The 17,438-nt window shown below is 65.8% G+C and overlaps 2 protein-coding genes across 2 annotated transcripts; both read left to right on the forward strand.

Moving 5' to 3' along the window:
• The first annotated feature begins 1,219 nt into the window (after positions 1 to 1,219).
• ERF (ETS2 repressor factor) lies at positions 1,220 to 10,248 on the forward strand. The gene is given in 5 exon segments (XM_067563753.1): positions 1,220 to 1,258; positions 7,159 to 7,393; positions 7,622 to 7,737; positions 8,066 to 8,286; positions 8,288 to 10,248. Coding segments are annotated over 5 exon segments (1,533 nt in total). The 5' UTR covers positions 1,220 to 1,236; the 3' UTR covers positions 9,227 to 10,248.
• Positions 10,249 to 12,005: 1,757 nt separating this feature from the next.
• GSK3A (glycogen synthase kinase 3 alpha) lies at positions 12,006 to 16,674 on the forward strand. Its single transcript, XM_067563757.1, has 11 exons — positions 12,006 to 12,253; positions 13,045 to 13,232; positions 13,320 to 13,403; positions 13,575 to 13,685; positions 13,764 to 13,894; positions 14,140 to 14,246; positions 14,351 to 14,448; positions 14,747 to 14,842; positions 15,090 to 15,276; positions 15,350 to 15,451; positions 15,830 to 16,674. The coding sequence occupies exons 1-11, from the start codon at positions 12,034 to 12,036 to the stop codon at positions 15,889 to 15,891; spliced, it is 1,386 nt and encodes a 461-aa protein (XP_067419858.1). The 5' UTR covers positions 12,006 to 12,033; the 3' UTR covers positions 15,892 to 16,674.
• Positions 16,675 to 17,438: the final 764 nt, after the last annotated feature.

The following is a 17,438-nucleotide window of genomic DNA, read 5'->3' on the forward strand; positions in this document are numbered from 1 at the left end:
TGGCTCAGAGGATGACCAGACCCTCCGCCCCAGCACTGGATTGACCCACATATCCCATCAGCCTGGGAATGCCCCCACTCCAGCACATCCAGACACGTCCCCCCTGCCCCACCTTCCTCCGGCTCCTCCAGGGCCTGACCCAGCTCCACGCTCCCCCCACACCCAACTGCCCCCCATCCCCGGGCTCTCCTGGAGACTGAGCGGCTTCCCACAGCTCTGACCACTCACTCTGGACCCGCAGCCCCCTGTTTCCTCGCCTGGGGTTCCCCCCTAGCTCGGCCAGTGCCCCTCACTCCCAACCCTCAGCCCCTTGCTAGCCCAGCCCTGGGCTGTCCCCCCTGCTCTATCAATGTGTCCTAGCTTTGTCCCACTGGCCCAGGCTTGTCCCCTGTCATGTTCCCCATTGGGACATACCCTGTCGCTCTCCCACCAGGTTACACATGGTCTCCCCTTCCCCCCTGCCCAGATCCTCCCTCTTGGTCTGCTCTCCAGAGCTCCCATCCCAGCCTGTGGCCCTGCCCCCCGACTCTGAGTCTGTTAGCCCCCCGGTTCCCTCCCTCACCTGACCCTATAATCCTCTCCTCACCCCACCCCACACCTGTCCTCCAGTCATGTCCTTCTAACCCCAGTTGGTCCCAAGCATCTCTGTGCTGAGTTCCCTCTCCCAGAACCTCCATCCTGCCCCCCACAGTCCTAAACCCCCAAGTTCCCCCATCCCAGACACCCCCTTTCTCCCACATCCCCCTGCCTGAGACTCCACGTTCCACCCCATCCCCATCATGATCCTCCAGACACTCTTCCTCCTCTTCCCCTGCCGCCCAGAACCCTCCACCCCACTGCCCTGCCACCCCCTCCCCATCAGTCCTGCCCCCAGATACTCCTTTCCCATCTGCCCTGCCCCCAGATGTCCCCATTGCTCCCCCTCAGATACCCCTCCCCCCAGATAGTCCCCCTCTGTCGCCCGTTAGCCCCTCCCCTTCTGCCCCCTCCCATTCCTGCCCCACTCCCTGCACGGCCCCTTTAAGCCGCCCCTCCCTTCCGGCGTCTGTGGGCGGAGCCGAGCCGAGGGGGCGGGTTCAGTGTCCATGGCGACGCGGCGGTGACGTGATTGCAGGGGGCGTGGGCGTCCCGGCTCCATATGAGGCCGGGAAGGGGCGGAGGGGGGGCCCGGGGGGGGGGGGTTGTGAGAGTCTGGGTGAGACCGACCCGGCGGCGGCTGCTGCAGGAGCAGCAGCCATGAAGACCCCTGCGGACGCAGGTGGGGACTGCGCGGGGGCCGGGAGCACGTGGGGCCTGGGAAGTTGGGGGGCAGCAGCACCCCCAGGGATCGGGGAGGCTGGAGGGAGTTGGAGCTGAGGGCGGTCGGGGGTCCCGCCGGGGGTGGGGTGGGGAGTGGCTTGGAGGGGGGCACTTGGGGGGAGAAGAGGCAGGAGCAGCTTGGGTGCGGGGTGGTGAGAGGGGCGGGCGGGATGAAGTGGGAGCCGCATGGGGCGAGGAGGGGAGGAAGTGGGGGGCTGGGAGCAGCGGGGAGGCAGAACTGCAGCGGAAGGGGCACAGAAGCGGCGGGGGGGTGAGCTCTGGGGGGCTGGTGGGGTGAGGGCTCGGGGCGGCCTGCAGGACTCGCTGCTGTTGGCGCTTGTGACGGAGGCGGCTGCAGCGGGATTTTTTGGGGAAAGTTCGTGGGTCCTGCCCTGGGGGGTGTAGGCGACTGCCCTCCCCCAGGAGTTGTGGGGGGCCCCGGGGCAGGGGGTCGGGCCGGAGTGTGGGGGAGGCTGCGGCGGAGTTTGGAGCTGCGGGACCTGTTGCATTTCCCGGCCCCTAGCTGCTGCCGGGTGGGGGGGAGGCGGTGGATGGGGGTCTCCGGCCCGGAGGGTGACTCAGCCTGTCGGGCTCTAGGGGAGGATGGATGGGGGCAGGAGGTGGGGGGGGGGGGACTGTGGCGGCGGGGCGGGGGTCTATGGGTGGGGGAAGCGGTGCGTTGTTTTGCGGGTGGGGGGGGGAGTACTTGGGGTGGGTCCCTGTGTGGGGCGAGGAGTGGGCTGGAGTGTTAAAGCCCCACATTGGGGGGGGATAGACAAGGGAGCTCTGAGCCTGTAACCTCCCCCTTAATGAAGCGGGGGGGGGCCCTACATCGACCCACGGGCCGATTGTGTATGGGACGCTGCCCCCCCCCGGCCTCTTACTGGGGAGCTGCATCCCTGTATAGGCCCCCGGGCTAGTAACCCCCCAGCTGCCGCTCCATGGGGGGGGGGTCTCTGCCCCCGCGGGTCCCGGGGAGAAAGAAGTTGCAAAGTTCCGAACTGGAAACTCAACGTTCGAAAAGGAACTTTTTGTTTCCGACAAACAACGCGGTGTTAAGGTGGCGCCGGGGGGGAGTGAAGTGTGTGTGAGGGGGAGGAATCTCTGCCCCCCTTTAATGTTTGTGTTGGGGTGGAGGCAGGGTGTGTTTTCCCTCCAGGAAGACAGAGCTTGATGGAATTCTCCCCCCCACCACATTTTTTAACCATTAAGAGGACGATACCACCTTAAATCCAGCTCCAATCTTGCCTTCCTTGAGGGGGGGGCGTGTGTGTGGGGTTAATCGCCAACCTTTTACCCTGGACTTTAACCCCCCCCCACACACACACACCGACAAGGAGGGGTGGGTGTCGTCGCTATCGCTGACCAAGGTCCCCTCCCCAACGACAAACCGAGGATATACCACCTTAAATACAGCTGGGGGGGACCGACTGTACTGGGGGGGGTGTTTGTTCTATAGCTGGCCTGGCTTTGTAGCGGGGGGCCGCCGCTTTAAAACCAGCTTTCTGTGGGGTGGGGGGGTCAAATCCGATCTCGGGCTGGGCCTTGCGGGGGGGGGGAGCGGGGCTGAGTGTGCCGGGGGGGGGGGGGGAATCGTTGAGTAGCTTCGTTGCTTGAAAATGCCTCTTCCCCTTGCCTGCGGGGGGGTGGGTGGCTCCCTCTGCAAGGCCTGTGCCCCCCTCCCCTCCCCCCGGCTGGTTGTGCCGGGCTCCCCCTCCCCCCTGGCGCCACCCACCCCAGCCCCATTGTCTCCTGGAATCTGGGTGGTTTTTTTGAAGTGCTTCTCGCTTCTGTTCAAACTTGTCTCTCCCCCCGCGACCCCCCCGCCCCGTAATTGAGGCGGCGGCGGCGGCTGCCGAGAACTTTTTCCTGTCTTCGGCTCTGGGAAAGTTCCTCCCTCCCTGCCGTGTGCCCGGACCGACACCCCGGGCCGGACAGACACCCCCAGTCCCTGGTCCGCAGCCCCCCCCTCAGAAAAACCAGAGTCTGCAGATTAACCACCCCCCTCGTGCAGATTTACCTCCCCTCCGGGCTGCGCCCCCCCCCCTTTTTGCTGGCCGATCCCCCCCGTTAGCCTCCCCCCTTTGCTGCTGCGTGACCCCCCCCCTTCGAGTGGCAGCCCCCCAGGAGCGTTGCCGCTCTCGGAGGACGGAGGGGGCAGCCCCCCCTGTGATGTGGTTTCCACTTGCCCCCCGCCCCCCGCGCCCGGCCGCTGGAATGAGCAGTGATGTAATAGGCGGTTGCGGGCGGGGAGGAGGAATTCAATCCCAGCCCTTTTAGCTGCTGGCTCCAGGGATTAGTCACAGGGGTGGTGCGGGGGGGGGGGTCGCTTAAAGAGACAATGACGCCATTTCCATCCCCCCAAATTTATGGCCCCCGGCTCCAGATCCCTCCCGCTTGCCAAAACTTCAGTGCTGCGCCCCCCCCCCCCTGCGGTGGGGCGTGGAGGGATCCTGCCCCACGGCGAGGTGGGGAAAGAGGCTAACATGGAGTCGTGTCTCCTGCCCCCCTCCACCCCCCAGACGCGCCGCTGGTAGGGAGCCGTGGAAAATGGGGGGGGGGGGGGGCTTGGCCAGAAGCTGAGACTCTTGGAAGGAAAGTTGGGTCCGTGAACAGTCTGTGCATTGTGTGTGGGCAGGGGCTGCCCCCCCCAGTGCTGGGGAGGAGAACTGGTGCCTCTGTTTGTTCTGGGCTGAACCCACAAAATCAGGGTCTCGCCTTCGCTCCACGGGGTCTCCCCAGAGTCAGCAGCTCTTCCCCAGCCCAGCAGAGCAGTGTGATGGGGCAGCTACATTATTAAGGGAGAGGGTGACCGGGGATGGGGGTCCCTGCTCCCAGGGGTTGGCATCTGGCATGGCCTGGGGGTGGGTGGCAACGCGCCCCTCCTTCCCGGCGTCTGGCCTTCCCACCCATTGGCACCAGGCTGCCGGCAGCTCGTGCCAGGCCTGGGGGCTGCGCCTGCCAGCAGACGGTGGTTTTGTGCCGGTTTCCCTCCCACCCTCCTGCCCCCCCTCCCTGGCTGGGAGCGGGGAGGTGGCACCGTGGGCACCGTCTGAGTCACCGACTGATGAGCTGGTTCTGCCTCCTTGGGGGGCACAGACAGAGCCGAGATCCCTGGAGGTGCCTGGCCTGGGGGGCAGAGCCAGGGGCCCCTTCAAAGAGCGTGTTGTGGGGGGGGGTGTGATGTGAGGGGGAGCTGAGTGCTGACACCGTGGGCAGAGTGGCTCAGAAGGGGGGGTTGCTGGGATTGGGGGTCAGGTGCCTGGCGGGGGGGTGGGTACTGGTGCTGGGGGGCAGTGTATCAGGGCCCCATCTGAGGGGGGGCTCCAGCTCATTTCTGGGGGCCTGCTGCCCCCTAACTTTTTCTTATGGAGGTAGGGGGGTCTCCTCACTCCCCGCCCCAGGCGCATGGGCCACAGTGGGTGGGAGGGCTCAGATGGGGGCTCTAACCCCCCCCCATCTTGGAGTCGCCATCACTTTTATCAGTGGCACCATCTCGCAAGGGGGGGAGCCAGCCTCAATCAGCTCCCCTATAGCAGTGAGGGGGAGTTACTCAGTCCCCCATAGATACGGGGCCATGGGTGCTGCCCCCTAAAATCCCAGTGGATGTAGGAAGCCTGGGGTGTGGGGGTGTCCCCTCCTAGTGCCCCACTTATATGTATCCTCATGCACTTCTGCCCCCACCCCCGCTCTCGCACCTGGGGAGGGCTGCAGGGGGGGGGTCACTCCCGCGTGTCTGGCAGCGCCAGCCGGGGAACAGTGACCCCATTCACGGGATCTCCGTGGGCGGCTGATGTCAGAGCCCCCCCCTCCCCGGGCTAATTAGCAAGAACAGGCCCCTGTGTGTAAGTGGGGCTGAGTCAGAGACTGTGGGGGGGAGGGCTCCACCCCATGGTTACAAGGAAAGTGGGGGGAGGGGAGCTTCCAGCTACCTGGCTGGGGCCAGCAGAGTTGGGGCAGAGGGGATGGGGGATTGGAGAGAGATTTGGGGAGCAGGGTGGGATGGAGTCGAGGGTACAGACCTCATGGGTCCTTCCTGCCCCCTTCCCCCTCCTGATCTTTCCAGAGAAAACATTTTGGGGGGGGGAGGGGTCTTGTGCCAACTGCTCCTCACCCCAGATCTGAGGGCATTACAGGCACTGGGAGGCAGCCAGCTCTGGGGTGAGGCACGGAGGCCGGTTATACAGGGACCCCTCGCCTGTTGCATGGATGGTGTTTGGGACAGGAAGCCAAAGGCAATTGTATGTCTGCATCCCCGGTGGGACTCCAGGGAGGTGGGGCGGGGCGGAGTCCTGCTCCGCTGGGCTCCTGGCACACCTGGGGTGGAGGGGCGCCGGGGGTGCTGGGGCCCTTCCCAGCCTGCTCCTTCCCTGGGGCTCGCGCCGGGTTATTTTTAGCTCGTTCCCTGGCTCGCTCTGTTGCCTGTTGCTTGGAGACTGGGAGCCGGAGGGGGGCGGGTGGGACGTGTTTGCCAAGGCCCCACGGTACCCAGTGTGTGTGTGTGGGGGGGGGGACCCCTCTGTGCTTTGGGGTGCAGGGCTGACCATACCCCCCATCCCCCGATACCAGCTCTTCATTCCTAGTGCCCTCCCCCCATTTGGGTTGGGGTGTCCTGGCCCCCAACGATGGAGCCGCCTCCATCTCTGAGCTGTGTGTGTGTGTGTGGGGGGGGGCTCTTCTGCTCCACCCGCACTGGGGGGGGATGCTGGGCCGGCGGGGGGGGGTGAGATCATCACCCTAATGGCTCCGTCTGCGGCTCTGTCCTCGCCCCCCTCGGCGCCCGGCCCAGCCTCCATTACAGAGGCTCTGAATTATTGATGGGCTCTGAGCACCTGGGGTTTGGGAAATGGGAAACCGTGGCCCCCCCAGCCGTCTGGAGGGGGGTGGGGGACAGTAGGGGCTGGGATGCTGGGTTGTGCCCCTTTCCAAAGAGACCCCGCAACTGGGGGGCCTGGGCTTGAGGAGATTAACGTGGGGGAGGGGGCTGGGGTGTCTTTCCAGCCCTGCCCCCTGTGTATTTGAGGCTGCTGCTGGGCGGAGGGTTGAGGGGTGGATGCCCCCCCCCCCTTTCTGGTTTTGTGGGCACAACAGTTTGGGGGATATGCTACTGCCTTAGCCAATCAGGAGCTGGCATGACAGGCAGGGGGTGGGGGGGCCCCACAGCATGCTGGGAAATGGCCTATTCTCTCTGCATTTGGGGGTGGTGGGGTGAGGTGCGGAGATCAGACCCCTGGGTGGGGGCGGAGCCTCCTGGGGTGCTGCCCCCTGCTGGGGGGTGGGGTGGTTCATTGGAGTTCCAGGGGGTTGGTGAGGCCCTGGGGGTGCAGGGCTTCCAATGAGCCCTGAAATGGAGGGGCTGCAGGTAGGAGTAAGGGGCACAGGCAGACCTGGGGGGCGGGGGGTGGAGCCCAGGTCTGGGCTAGCAGGGGGCTGCAGGTCAGGAGTGAGGGGCACCAGCTGCGCACTGTCTTCCGGGGCTGGGGGCTGGATTGGAGGCCTTCCCCCCCCCCCCCCCAAGTCTGGAAGTAGCTGGGCCGCTTGGCTGGCGTCCCAGGCTCCTGGCGGCAGCAGCAGCCGGTTTCCTGTTCCCTCCCCTCCCAGGGCGGGGGGAAACTCGCACACCTTGTGTCTGCACCCTGGCACTTGGCATGGGGGGAGCATTAACCCCTTACGCCCCACTCCCCTCCCAGAGCTGCGCTAGAACCCAGGAGTCCGGATTCCCAGGGCTGTCATTCTGTTTGAGGGGGTTGGGGGCCAAGTTTGGGCATCTCTGGACCCCCACGTAAACCAGACCTTAATGGGCTGGGTGCCCCCCCCCCATCTGCTGGTTAACTCTTCCCCCCTCCCCCCCACACACAGGGTTCGCCTTCCCCGACTGGGCCTACAAGCCGGAGTCGAGCCCGGGCTCGCGGCAGATCCAGCTGTGGCACTTCATCCTGGAGCTGCTGCGCAAGCAGGAGTACCACGACGTGATCGCCTGGCAGGGCGACTACGGCGAGTTCGTCATCAAGGACCCCGACGAGGTGGCCCGGCTGTGGGGCGTCCGCAAGTGCAAGCCCCAGATGAACTATGACAAGCTGAGCCGGGCGCTGAGGTGAGCAAGGCAGGGGGAGCCCCTATGGGGCCAATGGGGAAACTGAGGCAGGGAATGGTGACCCTGTTGGGGGGGGAAGTCAGGAGTCCTGGCTCCCAGCCCCCCAACTCTAACCACTAGACCTGGAGTGGGCATTATGGCTCAGGCCCCCCCTTGTGGCTGGGGGATGCATCTGGGGAGTGTATGGGGGGCTGATGGTCCTGGCTCTGTTCTCCCCCACCCCGCCAGGTATTACTACAACAAGCGGATCCTGCACAAAACCAAAGGCAAACGATTCACCTACAAGTTCAACTTCAACAAGCTGGTGCTGGTCAACTACCCCTTCATCGACATGGGCATGGCAGGTGAGGGGCCTTGCTGGATGGGGGGGGGGGCAGGGAGGGGCTCCTGGGAAGAGCTGGGGGAGGGGGCAGCTTCGGTGGGAAAATGGGTGGGCAGCAGTGGAAAGGGACTCGGGGTGTGGAGAAGGGTGGGCCAGATGGGGGCATTGTGGAGGGTGCTGTGAGGGTGCTGGGGGGTGGAGGCAGTGAGGGAGGGGCCAAATGGGGGTAGGATGGGGAAGGATTGATTGAACTGGGGGGAGGGGGCGTGGGAGGTGGGATCGGGGGCGGGCAGGAAATGGGGGGCTGGGCTGGCGGCAGGGGTCACCCTCTCCGCTCTCCTCCGTGGCAGGCGGCGCCGTGCCCCAGAGCGCCCCACCGGTGCCCTCGGGGGGCTCCCACTTCCGTTTCCCGCCCTCGACGCCGTCGGACGTGCTGTCGCCCGGGGCCGAGGAACTGCGCTCACCTGGCGTCTTCTCGGCCGTGAGCCGGCGCCTGGCCCGCGGCTCGGTCAGCGACTGCAGCGACGCCACCTCGGCCACCTCGGAGCTGGAAGAGCCGCTGGGCGAGGAGGGGCGCCGGGCCGGGGGGGCGGCCGAGGGGGCCGGCTTCCGCGGGCCCCCCCGGCCCCGGCCCCCCCCGGCTGGCCCACGACAGCCTCTTCCGCGCCTACCCCCGGCCCCGCGGGCCTGAGCCCCTCAGCCCCTTCCCGGTGTCCCCCATGGCCGGCCCCGGTGCCCTGCTGCCCCCCCAGCTCTCGCCTGCCCTGCCTCTCACCCCCACCCACGTGAACTACACTCCCTCGCCCACGCTCAGCCCCATGTACCCCGGCGGCTCCCACTTCTCCTTCAACCCCGAGGACATGAAGCGCTACCTGCAGGCTCATACCCAGAGCGTCTACAACTACCACCTGAGCCCCCGGGCTTTCCTCCACTACCCCCACATCCTCATGCCCCAGCCCCAGCGCCCCGACAAGCCGCCCCCCCCCGACGAGCCCCCTGCCCCCTTCAAGTTCAAGCTGCAGCCTCCCCCGCTGGGCCGGCGCAACCGGGACAAGCTGCTGGCCGCCCCCCCGTCCTCCGGCGACGGGGCCCCGGCCCCCCTGGAGCCCCAGCTGCCCCGCATCAAGGTGGAGCCCATCTCGGAGGGCGAGTCGGAGGAGGAGGAAGAGGAGGTGACGGTGGAGGTGACGGACATCAGCGAGGAAGATGAGGAGGTGTTCAAGGCGCCCCCCGCGCCTCCCGAGAAGCCCGGGGAGCTGCCGGCCCCCCCAGCCCCCCGCCAGGCCGAGGAGAGCGGCCAGTGCATCCCCCTCAAGCTGCGCTTCAAGCGACGCTGGAGCGAGGACCAGCGACTGGAGGCGGGCGGGGGGGGCGGCCCCGAGGAGACGGATGACAAGAAGGTGAAGGGGGAGCAGGAGGGCGGGGGGGCCCCGGCCGGGGGGGGGCGGCGCGTCAGCACCGACCTGCCACATGCCACAGCCCAGCTCTCCCTGGAGAACAAGGACTCATAGGGATGGACACACGGGGACGTCGTCTGCTGCCTTAATCTGAGATTTGAACCCCCCGTCTCGCCGTGATTCTGTACCTTGAAATCTGGGGGGGGTCTGGCTGGGGGGACTCTGGGCTCTTTTTACTTCGCTATACATATATATATATATATATATATATATTTTTGGGGGGATGATTTTAAATCGGGGGCAGTTTTCCTTTCAGGGTCTCTGTTTGTTAAAAGGGGGAGACCCCAGAAATTTATATCACGTAGAGCTTTGTTTTTCACCTTTTCCCACCCCGTAAGTCCACTCGTTTCTCTCAGTTTGCTGCCTTTTTGGGGTGTGGGGGTGGTTGGTTGGTCTGAATGGGGGGGTATGTTGGGGGATCTCACTGTCCCTCACCCCTCACTTGGGGGAAACGGGTTTTAAAGCACAATAAACTCTTCTTTAATCCCCAGCTGGCTGTCTCAGAAATGGAAACCAGCCCCACATTGCCCGTCTTATAGGGGGTCTTGGGGAGAGAGCTGACCCCTATTTTGTCCCCTCTGGCTTATGGGCCTTGCTTCTGCCCTTCCCCCCAGCTCAGATTGGTCTAGACGAGGCGTACGGACTCTCATTTCGTTGAGGGGGGCAGTCTGGATTTTGGGGTCCCTTTGGATCGTTCAGGATGTTAGAGACCGCTTTAGATAACCAAAAATCAGTGGGGTATGGGCAGCTGCTGGTCTGACCTGCCCTGGGGTGGGATGGGAGGTATCTTAAGTGCCTGTTGAAGTACTGTCTCTGTGGGAAATGGGGTGGGTGGTGTGTGTAACCCCATGTCCCCCCCAAATAGGGTGGGGGCTAAACTGACATTTCTCCTTCCCCCCTTCCCAGTGCTGTTAGCTTATAGCCAACCTCCCCCCAGGAACCCGGAGCCATTCCCTGCTTCCCCATGGTAAGAATGGAAGGTGAATGTGGGGGTCTCCGATGCAGGTGGATGCAGGTACCCCTCAGTTCTCCTACAGTGGGGTTCTCAAACCGGGGGTCACAAGCTGTCAGCCCCAGCTGCGGGGGGGGGGGTTGCACTCAGAGGCTTGCAGCATGAAGGTCACAGTGCAAACAGCTGGAGAACTGCTGTCCCGCAGGGAGCAGGGTGTGTACCCCTGTTCCTAGGAGCCGGGATTGTGGATACAGACCTGGAAGCAGGGGTGACAAGGGGGCAGACTCCAGTCTGTGGGCCCGCATTTATTAGCTGGGGGGGTTGATTTTAATGAAGCCTTATGCGAAGTCGTGTACATAAGGGGGGGGTCATGTTACAAATGTATAAAAATAACCAATAAAGGGTTAGAAATTCCATCACTTTTGGCTCTTTGTAACAAAACAGCAGGGGGGTTGGGGGAGCAAGGGGGGGAAATCCTGACATGAGTTTCTTGCCCAGGCTGGGAGCCCTGGCCTGGGCTGCCTGGGCTGGGGGAGGGGCTCTTGAACCCCTCAAGTTGGGGGCTGGGCAGCCCTTGCCCCCAGCTGTGCTGTTGTGGCAGGGAAAGGGGGCTGCACCCCCAGGCCCTGCTGGCCTCCCAGCCCCTCCCCCCCAGAGCTGGGGAGAGAACCCAGGAGTCCGGGCTCCTCTACTCGCTGGGAGGGGGAGGAGATATTCAGGGGAATAAGGGGCCTGCTCCAGAAGCTGCAGCCTTAGTTTCACACCGGTCTGGGGTGAGGACCCCTCTGCCCCACGGTGCCCCACGTCCACGCCGCTGGTCCTTGAAATACCAGTGCAGGTGCCTGGTGCAGCTGGAAGGAGCCATTTCCTGCCCTGGGGAGGAGCGGGTCCCCTGCTGGCGCCCCCTACCCCCAAGTCTGTAATGGGGGATGGGCTGCAATGACCGCCCCACAGCCCCATTGTGGCTCTCGTCGCTGTGGTCACCCGCCCTGCCCCACCTTACTGCCGCCTGGCCGTGGGGCCTGCCCCCCGTGGCAGAGGCAGAAATGGCTGCGGGCGGCAGTGGGTAGGGAGTGCGTCCCTCGCAGGCCCTGGGGCAGCGCTGCCAGCATCGCCTCGAGACCAGGGGAAGGAGGGGAGGATCTTCCTCTACCCGCCCCCGCCCCCCAGTTCAACCAGTGCCCCTCACTCCTGCCCTGCAGCCCCACAGCCCGGCCCTGCCTGGCCCCTGCGCGGAGGCTCCTGTCTCAGTCCCTCTCTCCCCACGCTGCTGGGCGGGCTGCGCGGAGTGGATCCCGCGGTGTCTGCAGTGAGGAGCTCCCTCGGGGGGGGGAAACTGAGGCATGGAGGCGGGGCTTATGCAAGGTTACCCAGCGTGTCAGAGACGGGGCTAGAACCCAGGAGTCCTGGCTGGCTCCCAGCCCCGCCCCCCGTCTCGCGTGTAGTCTCGTGGGCGGGGCTCTATGGGCGCGGCGCCGGTTCGGGGTTCCCGTAACGCGAGCCGGGCGCCCGATGCTGTGACAGGGCCGCGCCCGTTCACCAGGGGAACTCGCCGAAGCGGGGCGGGGCCCTGCCGGCCATGCAGCCCGGGGCGGGGGCAGGACGCCTGGGTTCCCTCCCAGCTGGGGCGGGGAATTCTCGGGCAGCTTTCACCCTCGTGCTTTTGGAAACTACATTTCCCAGCGGCCCCCGCGGCAGGGCGGGGGCGGGGCCCGAGCTCCGTTTCCCAGCAGCCCCCGCGGCAGGGCGGGGGCGGGGCCCGGACTTCGTTTCCCAGCGGTCCCCACGGCAGGGGCGGGGCCCGGACTCCGTTTCCCAGCGGCCCCCGCGGAAGGGCAGGCAGGGGCGGGGCCGCGGCGCGGCGCAGGCGCACTCCGGCCACCCCCTCCCCCCGCGCCCCGGCCTCGCCATGAGCAGCGGCAGCGCCGGCCCCTCCCGGCCCCGGACCAGCTCCTTCGCCGACACCGCCTCGGGCGGGGCCGCCCCCGGCCCCGGCGCCGCCGCCCCGCCCGGGCCGCCCCCGGGGGCCGCGCTGGGGGCCAAGGCGGGGGCGGCTGCGGCCGGGCCCGGCCCCGGAGGGGGCGGCGGGGCCGGGGCCGGGGCCTTCCCGCCGGGCCTGAAGCTCGGCCGTGAGTGGGGGCCGGGGGTCCCGGGGCCGGGGGTGTGAGCTGCTGGGGGCCCGGGTGCACCCCGCGCCGGGCCGGGCCGGGGGTCGCGGGGGGCGGGGGGTGCTGGGCACTAGGGGCCGGACCGGGCCGGGTCTGCCCTGAGATTTGGGCAGCGAGTGTGGGGGTGCAGCCCCCCGGACACCCCCATCTCTGTGTGGGGCGGGGGTCTCCCGCCGCGGGGCTTGTCCGGGCTCGCTCAGGCAGCCGTTGGGGGAGGTGCCGGGGGTGCTACGGGGGGGCATTGTCTCCGGTGTGTTCCGGGGCGGAGGGCGTTTGGGGTCAGCGTGTCAGTAGTGGGGGAGGGGAGGTGTTGGGGGTTTGGGGCCGGGGGCTGGTGGCAGCAGGAGCAGAAGGGGGGGCCGTGTTGGCCAATGGCAGAGATGTTGTGGGGGGGTGGATCTCTAATCCGGACACTGGGACGGGGGTCCTGGGGAGTTCCTGCCCCCAGGGATCAGCAGGAGGGGCCTTGGGGGTGGTGTTGGGGTGTCCCTGGCTGTGTCTAATCCCACCCCCGTCTTCAGGGGCTGGGTGAAGGGCAGGGGCGGTGTTGGGGTGTTTGTGTGTCCCTGGCCGTGTCTTTAAACCCCCTCCCCCCCCCGTCCTCAGGGGAAAGGGGGATGATGGGGTTGTTTGGGGGGGGGGGGGTGGTCACTAGCTGTGTCTTAACCACCCCCATCCACAGGGGGCAGCGGGAGGGGCAAAGGTGGTATTGTTGGGGGTCACTGGCTGTGTCTCTAACCCCCCACCCCCAGGAGACAGCGGGAAGGTGAGCAAGGTGGTGGCCACACCTGGCCAGGGCCCAGAGCGCCCCCAGGAGGTCTCCTACTCGGATATCAAGGTCATCGGCAATGGCTCCTTTGGTGTGGTCTACCAGGCCCTCCTGGCCGACTCCGGTGAGCTGGTGGCCATCAAGAAAGTGCTGCAGGACAAGCGCTTCAAGGTGAGTGTGGGGGAGCCAGGGAGGGTCCCCCCATCCCTGCTAGGCTTCCCCAGCCCCCCCCACTCACCCCATCCATGTCCCCCCCAGAATCGGGAGCTGCAGATCATGCGCAAGCTGGATCACTGCAACATCGTGCGGCTGCGCTACTTCTTCTACTCCAGCGGGGAGAAGGTCAGCGGGCACTGGGGAGCCCCACTCAGGCTGCTCTGGGAGGGGGCAGCTTTGGGGGAGGATTTCTGGGTCCCCTCTCACCTCCCTGTTGGGGAGAGTCCATGGGGCTGTGGGGAGGGTCCGCGGGGGGGGTCCCCCTCCCCGTCCCCTTCTCATCCAGCCCCGTTGCAGAAGGACGAGGTATACTTGAACCTGGTGCTGGACTTCGTGCCCGAGACTGTGTACCGCGTGGCACGCCACTTCACCAAGGCCAAGCAGACCATCCCCGTCATCTATGTCAAGGTGAGCAGGGGGGCTGGCCGCGCGGTGGGGGGCTGGGGCCCATGGCTGGCTGTGACGTCTCTCCCCCTCCCCCGCCAGGTGTACATGTACCAGCTGTTCCGCAGCCTGGCCTACATCCATTCCCAGGGCGTCTGTCACCGCGACATCAAGCCCCAGAACCTGCTGGTGGATCCTGACACCGCCGTGCTCAAGCTGTGCGATTTCGGCAGGTGGGGTCTGGCGGTGGCCTTGTGTGGGAGCCGGGCGAAGGGGGGAGGGGTACGCCTGCGTCTGACTCCCTGGGCGGGAGGGGGGGGGGGGGTTAGGGATCCCAGGCAGAGCAGTGGGTGATGTGGGCGAGATGGGTCACCCCACACATGGGCCCTTGCAGGGCTGGTGGCACAGCAGTCCCGAAGGCCGAGTCTGGGGTACGGGACGGGCTGGGCCCACTCACTCAGGCTGCTTTGTCTTGCAGTGCCAAGCAGCTGGTCCGGGGCGAACCCAACGTCTCCTATATCTGCTCCCGCTATTACCGTGCCCCAGAACTCATTTTCGGGGCCACCGACTACACGTCCAATATAGGTGAGCTCCCATTCCCCCCCCTTTGCCCCCCGGTCATCCCTGCCCTGGGCACAGCGAGCGGGAGAGAACTCAGGAGTCCTGACTGTCCACCTCTCTCCCCCCAGATATCTGGTCAGCAGGCTGCGTGCTGGCTGAGCTGCTGCTGGGGCAGCCCATCTTCCCCGGGGACAGTGGGGTGGACCAGCTGGTGGAAATCATCAAGGTAGGAGATGCCAACCCTCCTCTAGCCTGCTGGACCCCGCTCCACTCCCAGAACCAGGAGAGAACCCAGAAGTCCTGGCTCCCAGACCAGGCTCTCCACTTGCAGAGCCGGGAGTCCTGGGTTGGGCTCACCATGGGGGGCCTTAAATGGAACAAAGCAACTTGAAAGTGTTAATTAAAAGGGTTTTCCAGGCGTGGCAGTGGGAAGGAAGGCCCTATGGGTCGCGTGGGGAGAGCTGATGGGGCTGGGTGAAATGGACCCCCCGGGACTGGTCGTAACAGGTCCCCCATCCCCCCAGGTGCTGGGGACGCCGACGCGGGAGCAGATCCGGGAGATGAACCCCAATTACACGGAATTCAAGTTTCCTCAGATCAAAGCACATCCCTGGCTAAAGGTATCTTGGGGAACCGAGGGGGAGGGGGAATCAGAGGGCACTGTGGGAGGGAAGCTCGCAGCTTCAGGGCATGGCTCAGGACGGGGTTGCTTGGGAGGGGCGGGGGCTGTGTCTGGTACTGACTCTGGTCAGGCTGTGGGGTGGGGTTGCTGACCAGTGCTGATCCTGGGCAGGGGGGGCTGTGTCCCGGGCTGACCTGGGCAAGGCTCTGGGGCCGTGCCCACACTGACCCTCCCCCGGCCCCCAGGTGTTCAAGCCACGCACCCCGCTGGAGGCCGTCTCGCTGTGCAGCCGCCTGCTGGAGTACACACCCGCCACCCGCCTCTCCCCGCTGGAGGCCTGCGCCAACGCCTTCTTCGACGAGCTGCGGGAGCCCAACGCCCGCCTGCCCAACGGGCGCGACCTGCCTCCTCTCTTCAACTTCAGCCCTGTGGGTGAGTGGCAGCCCCGAGGGAGGGGGGACGGGATGCCAGCGACCATCTGACCCCTCTCTTCTCCCCCCCACAGAGCTGGCCATCCAGCCCTCGCTCAACCCCTCTCTCATCCCACCCCACCTCCGGGCCCAGACCAGCTTGGGGGGGTGCGTGCCTGGCACCCCTGCCACACACGGTGAGTGCCAGTGGGGCCAGGCTGGGAGCTGGGGGTGGCTTTTTTCAGCACCCATCTGTAGGGTCTGGAGGGAAGTTCTTCCTAGGCTAGGCCCCAGTGCATGCTGGGAAAAGGGGGAGAGGTCACTTCCCAGTGCATGCTGGGAATCAGGTGGGGACTGTCTCCTGATGCATGTTGGGAAACTGGTGTGTGTGGGGGGGGGGGATGGGCTGCTCTCCTAATGAATGCTGGGAACACCCTTTCCCTGCTGCTTGCTTTGTGGTGAGTTTGGGGGCTAGCCACGGCCCGGGGCATGGGGGGAGCAGGGGGCGGAAGCTGGGGGGCTGGATGGGTCCTTGTGGGGGGCTGCACCATGCTGACAGTCCCTTTCCTGGGCAGGCGCTGACAGGAGCCAGGCGACGCTGGGGGACGGCGCGGGACCCATCGCCAACGCGTCCTGAGGGGCCAGGCTGGGGGGCAGCCCCCCTCCCCCCAGGCCACCCCATGGACTTGTCTGAACTGTGAACTGGGAGGGGGCAGCATCCATGGACCACATGGAGCCTGCTTGCCATTGGCTGAGGGGCAGCCAGTCACAGAGGAGATGCCACCCCCTCGCTATCCCATGAGGCCTCAGTGCAGGGAGGGGGCAGGGATGCTGGTCATGCTGCTTTTAAAGCCCCCCCTTTCAAAGTGGCTCTGGGTTGGGGGCCGGGGGGTTCAAGCCCCCCGGGGTTTTAAGTTGCTTTTGGTTTTTAACCTCCTGCCCTACCCCTCACCCCCTTTTCCTGCCCCCCTTGTCTGCTGCTGCCCCACTTTGGGGGAGGGCTGGGAGCAGGAGGCAAAGTTGGAGTGCAGAGGCTGGCCCCCCTTTATAGAAGGGGGGCATGCCCCTTCCTAAGCATTGCCCTATGGGTTGTGGCCTGCCCTGTCAGCTGGGAACAAACCCCCTCACCCCCTGTGACCCCTCCCTGGGAGTTCTCTGGCCCCAGTTCTCCTGTGCCCACAAGGGGGAGTGGGGGTGCCCCTTGGCATGTGAGATCCTGAGGGAGGAGGGGCTCCGGGCTAGAGTGGATGGGTGGGTGTATCCCCATGGGGCTGCCCCTGCAACTGGGCATTCCCCCCACAAGCAAGGCTCTCTCCCTGGGGGGGAAGGGCACAGCTCTTATGGGGGTGGTTATTTCCCCTCCTGCCCCCCTGTAAATATCTCCCTCCCCCACCCCCGGTAAATGAGTTTCTTTTACTGACCGCTGTGTACATAGAGGATTTTTTCTTATGCAATGACTGCTTCCCCCCTAGGGTGCCCCCCTGCCCTAGAGCCCCCCCCCTGTGTGTTAGTTTCTCTTCATTTCAGGCTCTGTACAGGCATCTGGTTCAATAAATTATTGGCATGAAAGGACCCAGGGGAGCGTGGGGCTGCTGTGGGGGGCGTGGTGGGGGTTTGTAGGGCCTGGGAGGGGGCCATGGAGGGGCTGCTGTTGAGGAAGCAGATCTCATATGCCCTGATGCTTCACTGGGGGGGGGGGCCTGACCTACTTCTTACCTATAGCCTGAGCTGCCCCATATGTGGCTCAACTGCCAGCCGGGGGGGGGGCTTGGTCCCCCTTCCTCTCCTGATTCTAAACTTCCTCCAGGCTAGGGCTGGGGAGGGGAGAGAAGGACTGTGGCTGTGCCTGGGGAGAACCTGAGCCCCTGGGGGGATTAATAGCCAGCCCCCATGGTGGGTGGGTGGGTGGCCCTCTGGGGGACATGCCCATGTCTGGGGACACCTGGAGCTCAGGGGGAAGCTGCCCTGCATGGGACTGACACAGCCAGGCTGCCTGCATCTGGGGATGGCCTGAACCAGGGGGTGGGGGGAGCTGCCCTGTGTGGGACGGATGCTGCCTGACTCAGCATGCAGCTGTCAATGCCCCACCCTGCTTCACTAACTGTAATGCTCCTGTGGCCTCCACTTGCAGGGCCCCCTTCCCCAGGGGAGAGGAAAATGTGGGCAGCTGCCCTCCCCAGCCCT

This window comes from Emydura macquarii, unplaced genomic scaffold (assembly GCF_026122565.2).
Source record: "Emydura macquarii macquarii isolate MOO-44397 ecotype Brisbane River unplaced genomic scaffold, CSIRO-AGI_Emac_v2 contig_2594, whole genome shotgun sequence".
Classification (NCBI taxonomy): domain Eukaryota; kingdom Metazoa; phylum Chordata; order Testudines; family Chelidae; genus Emydura; species Emydura macquarii.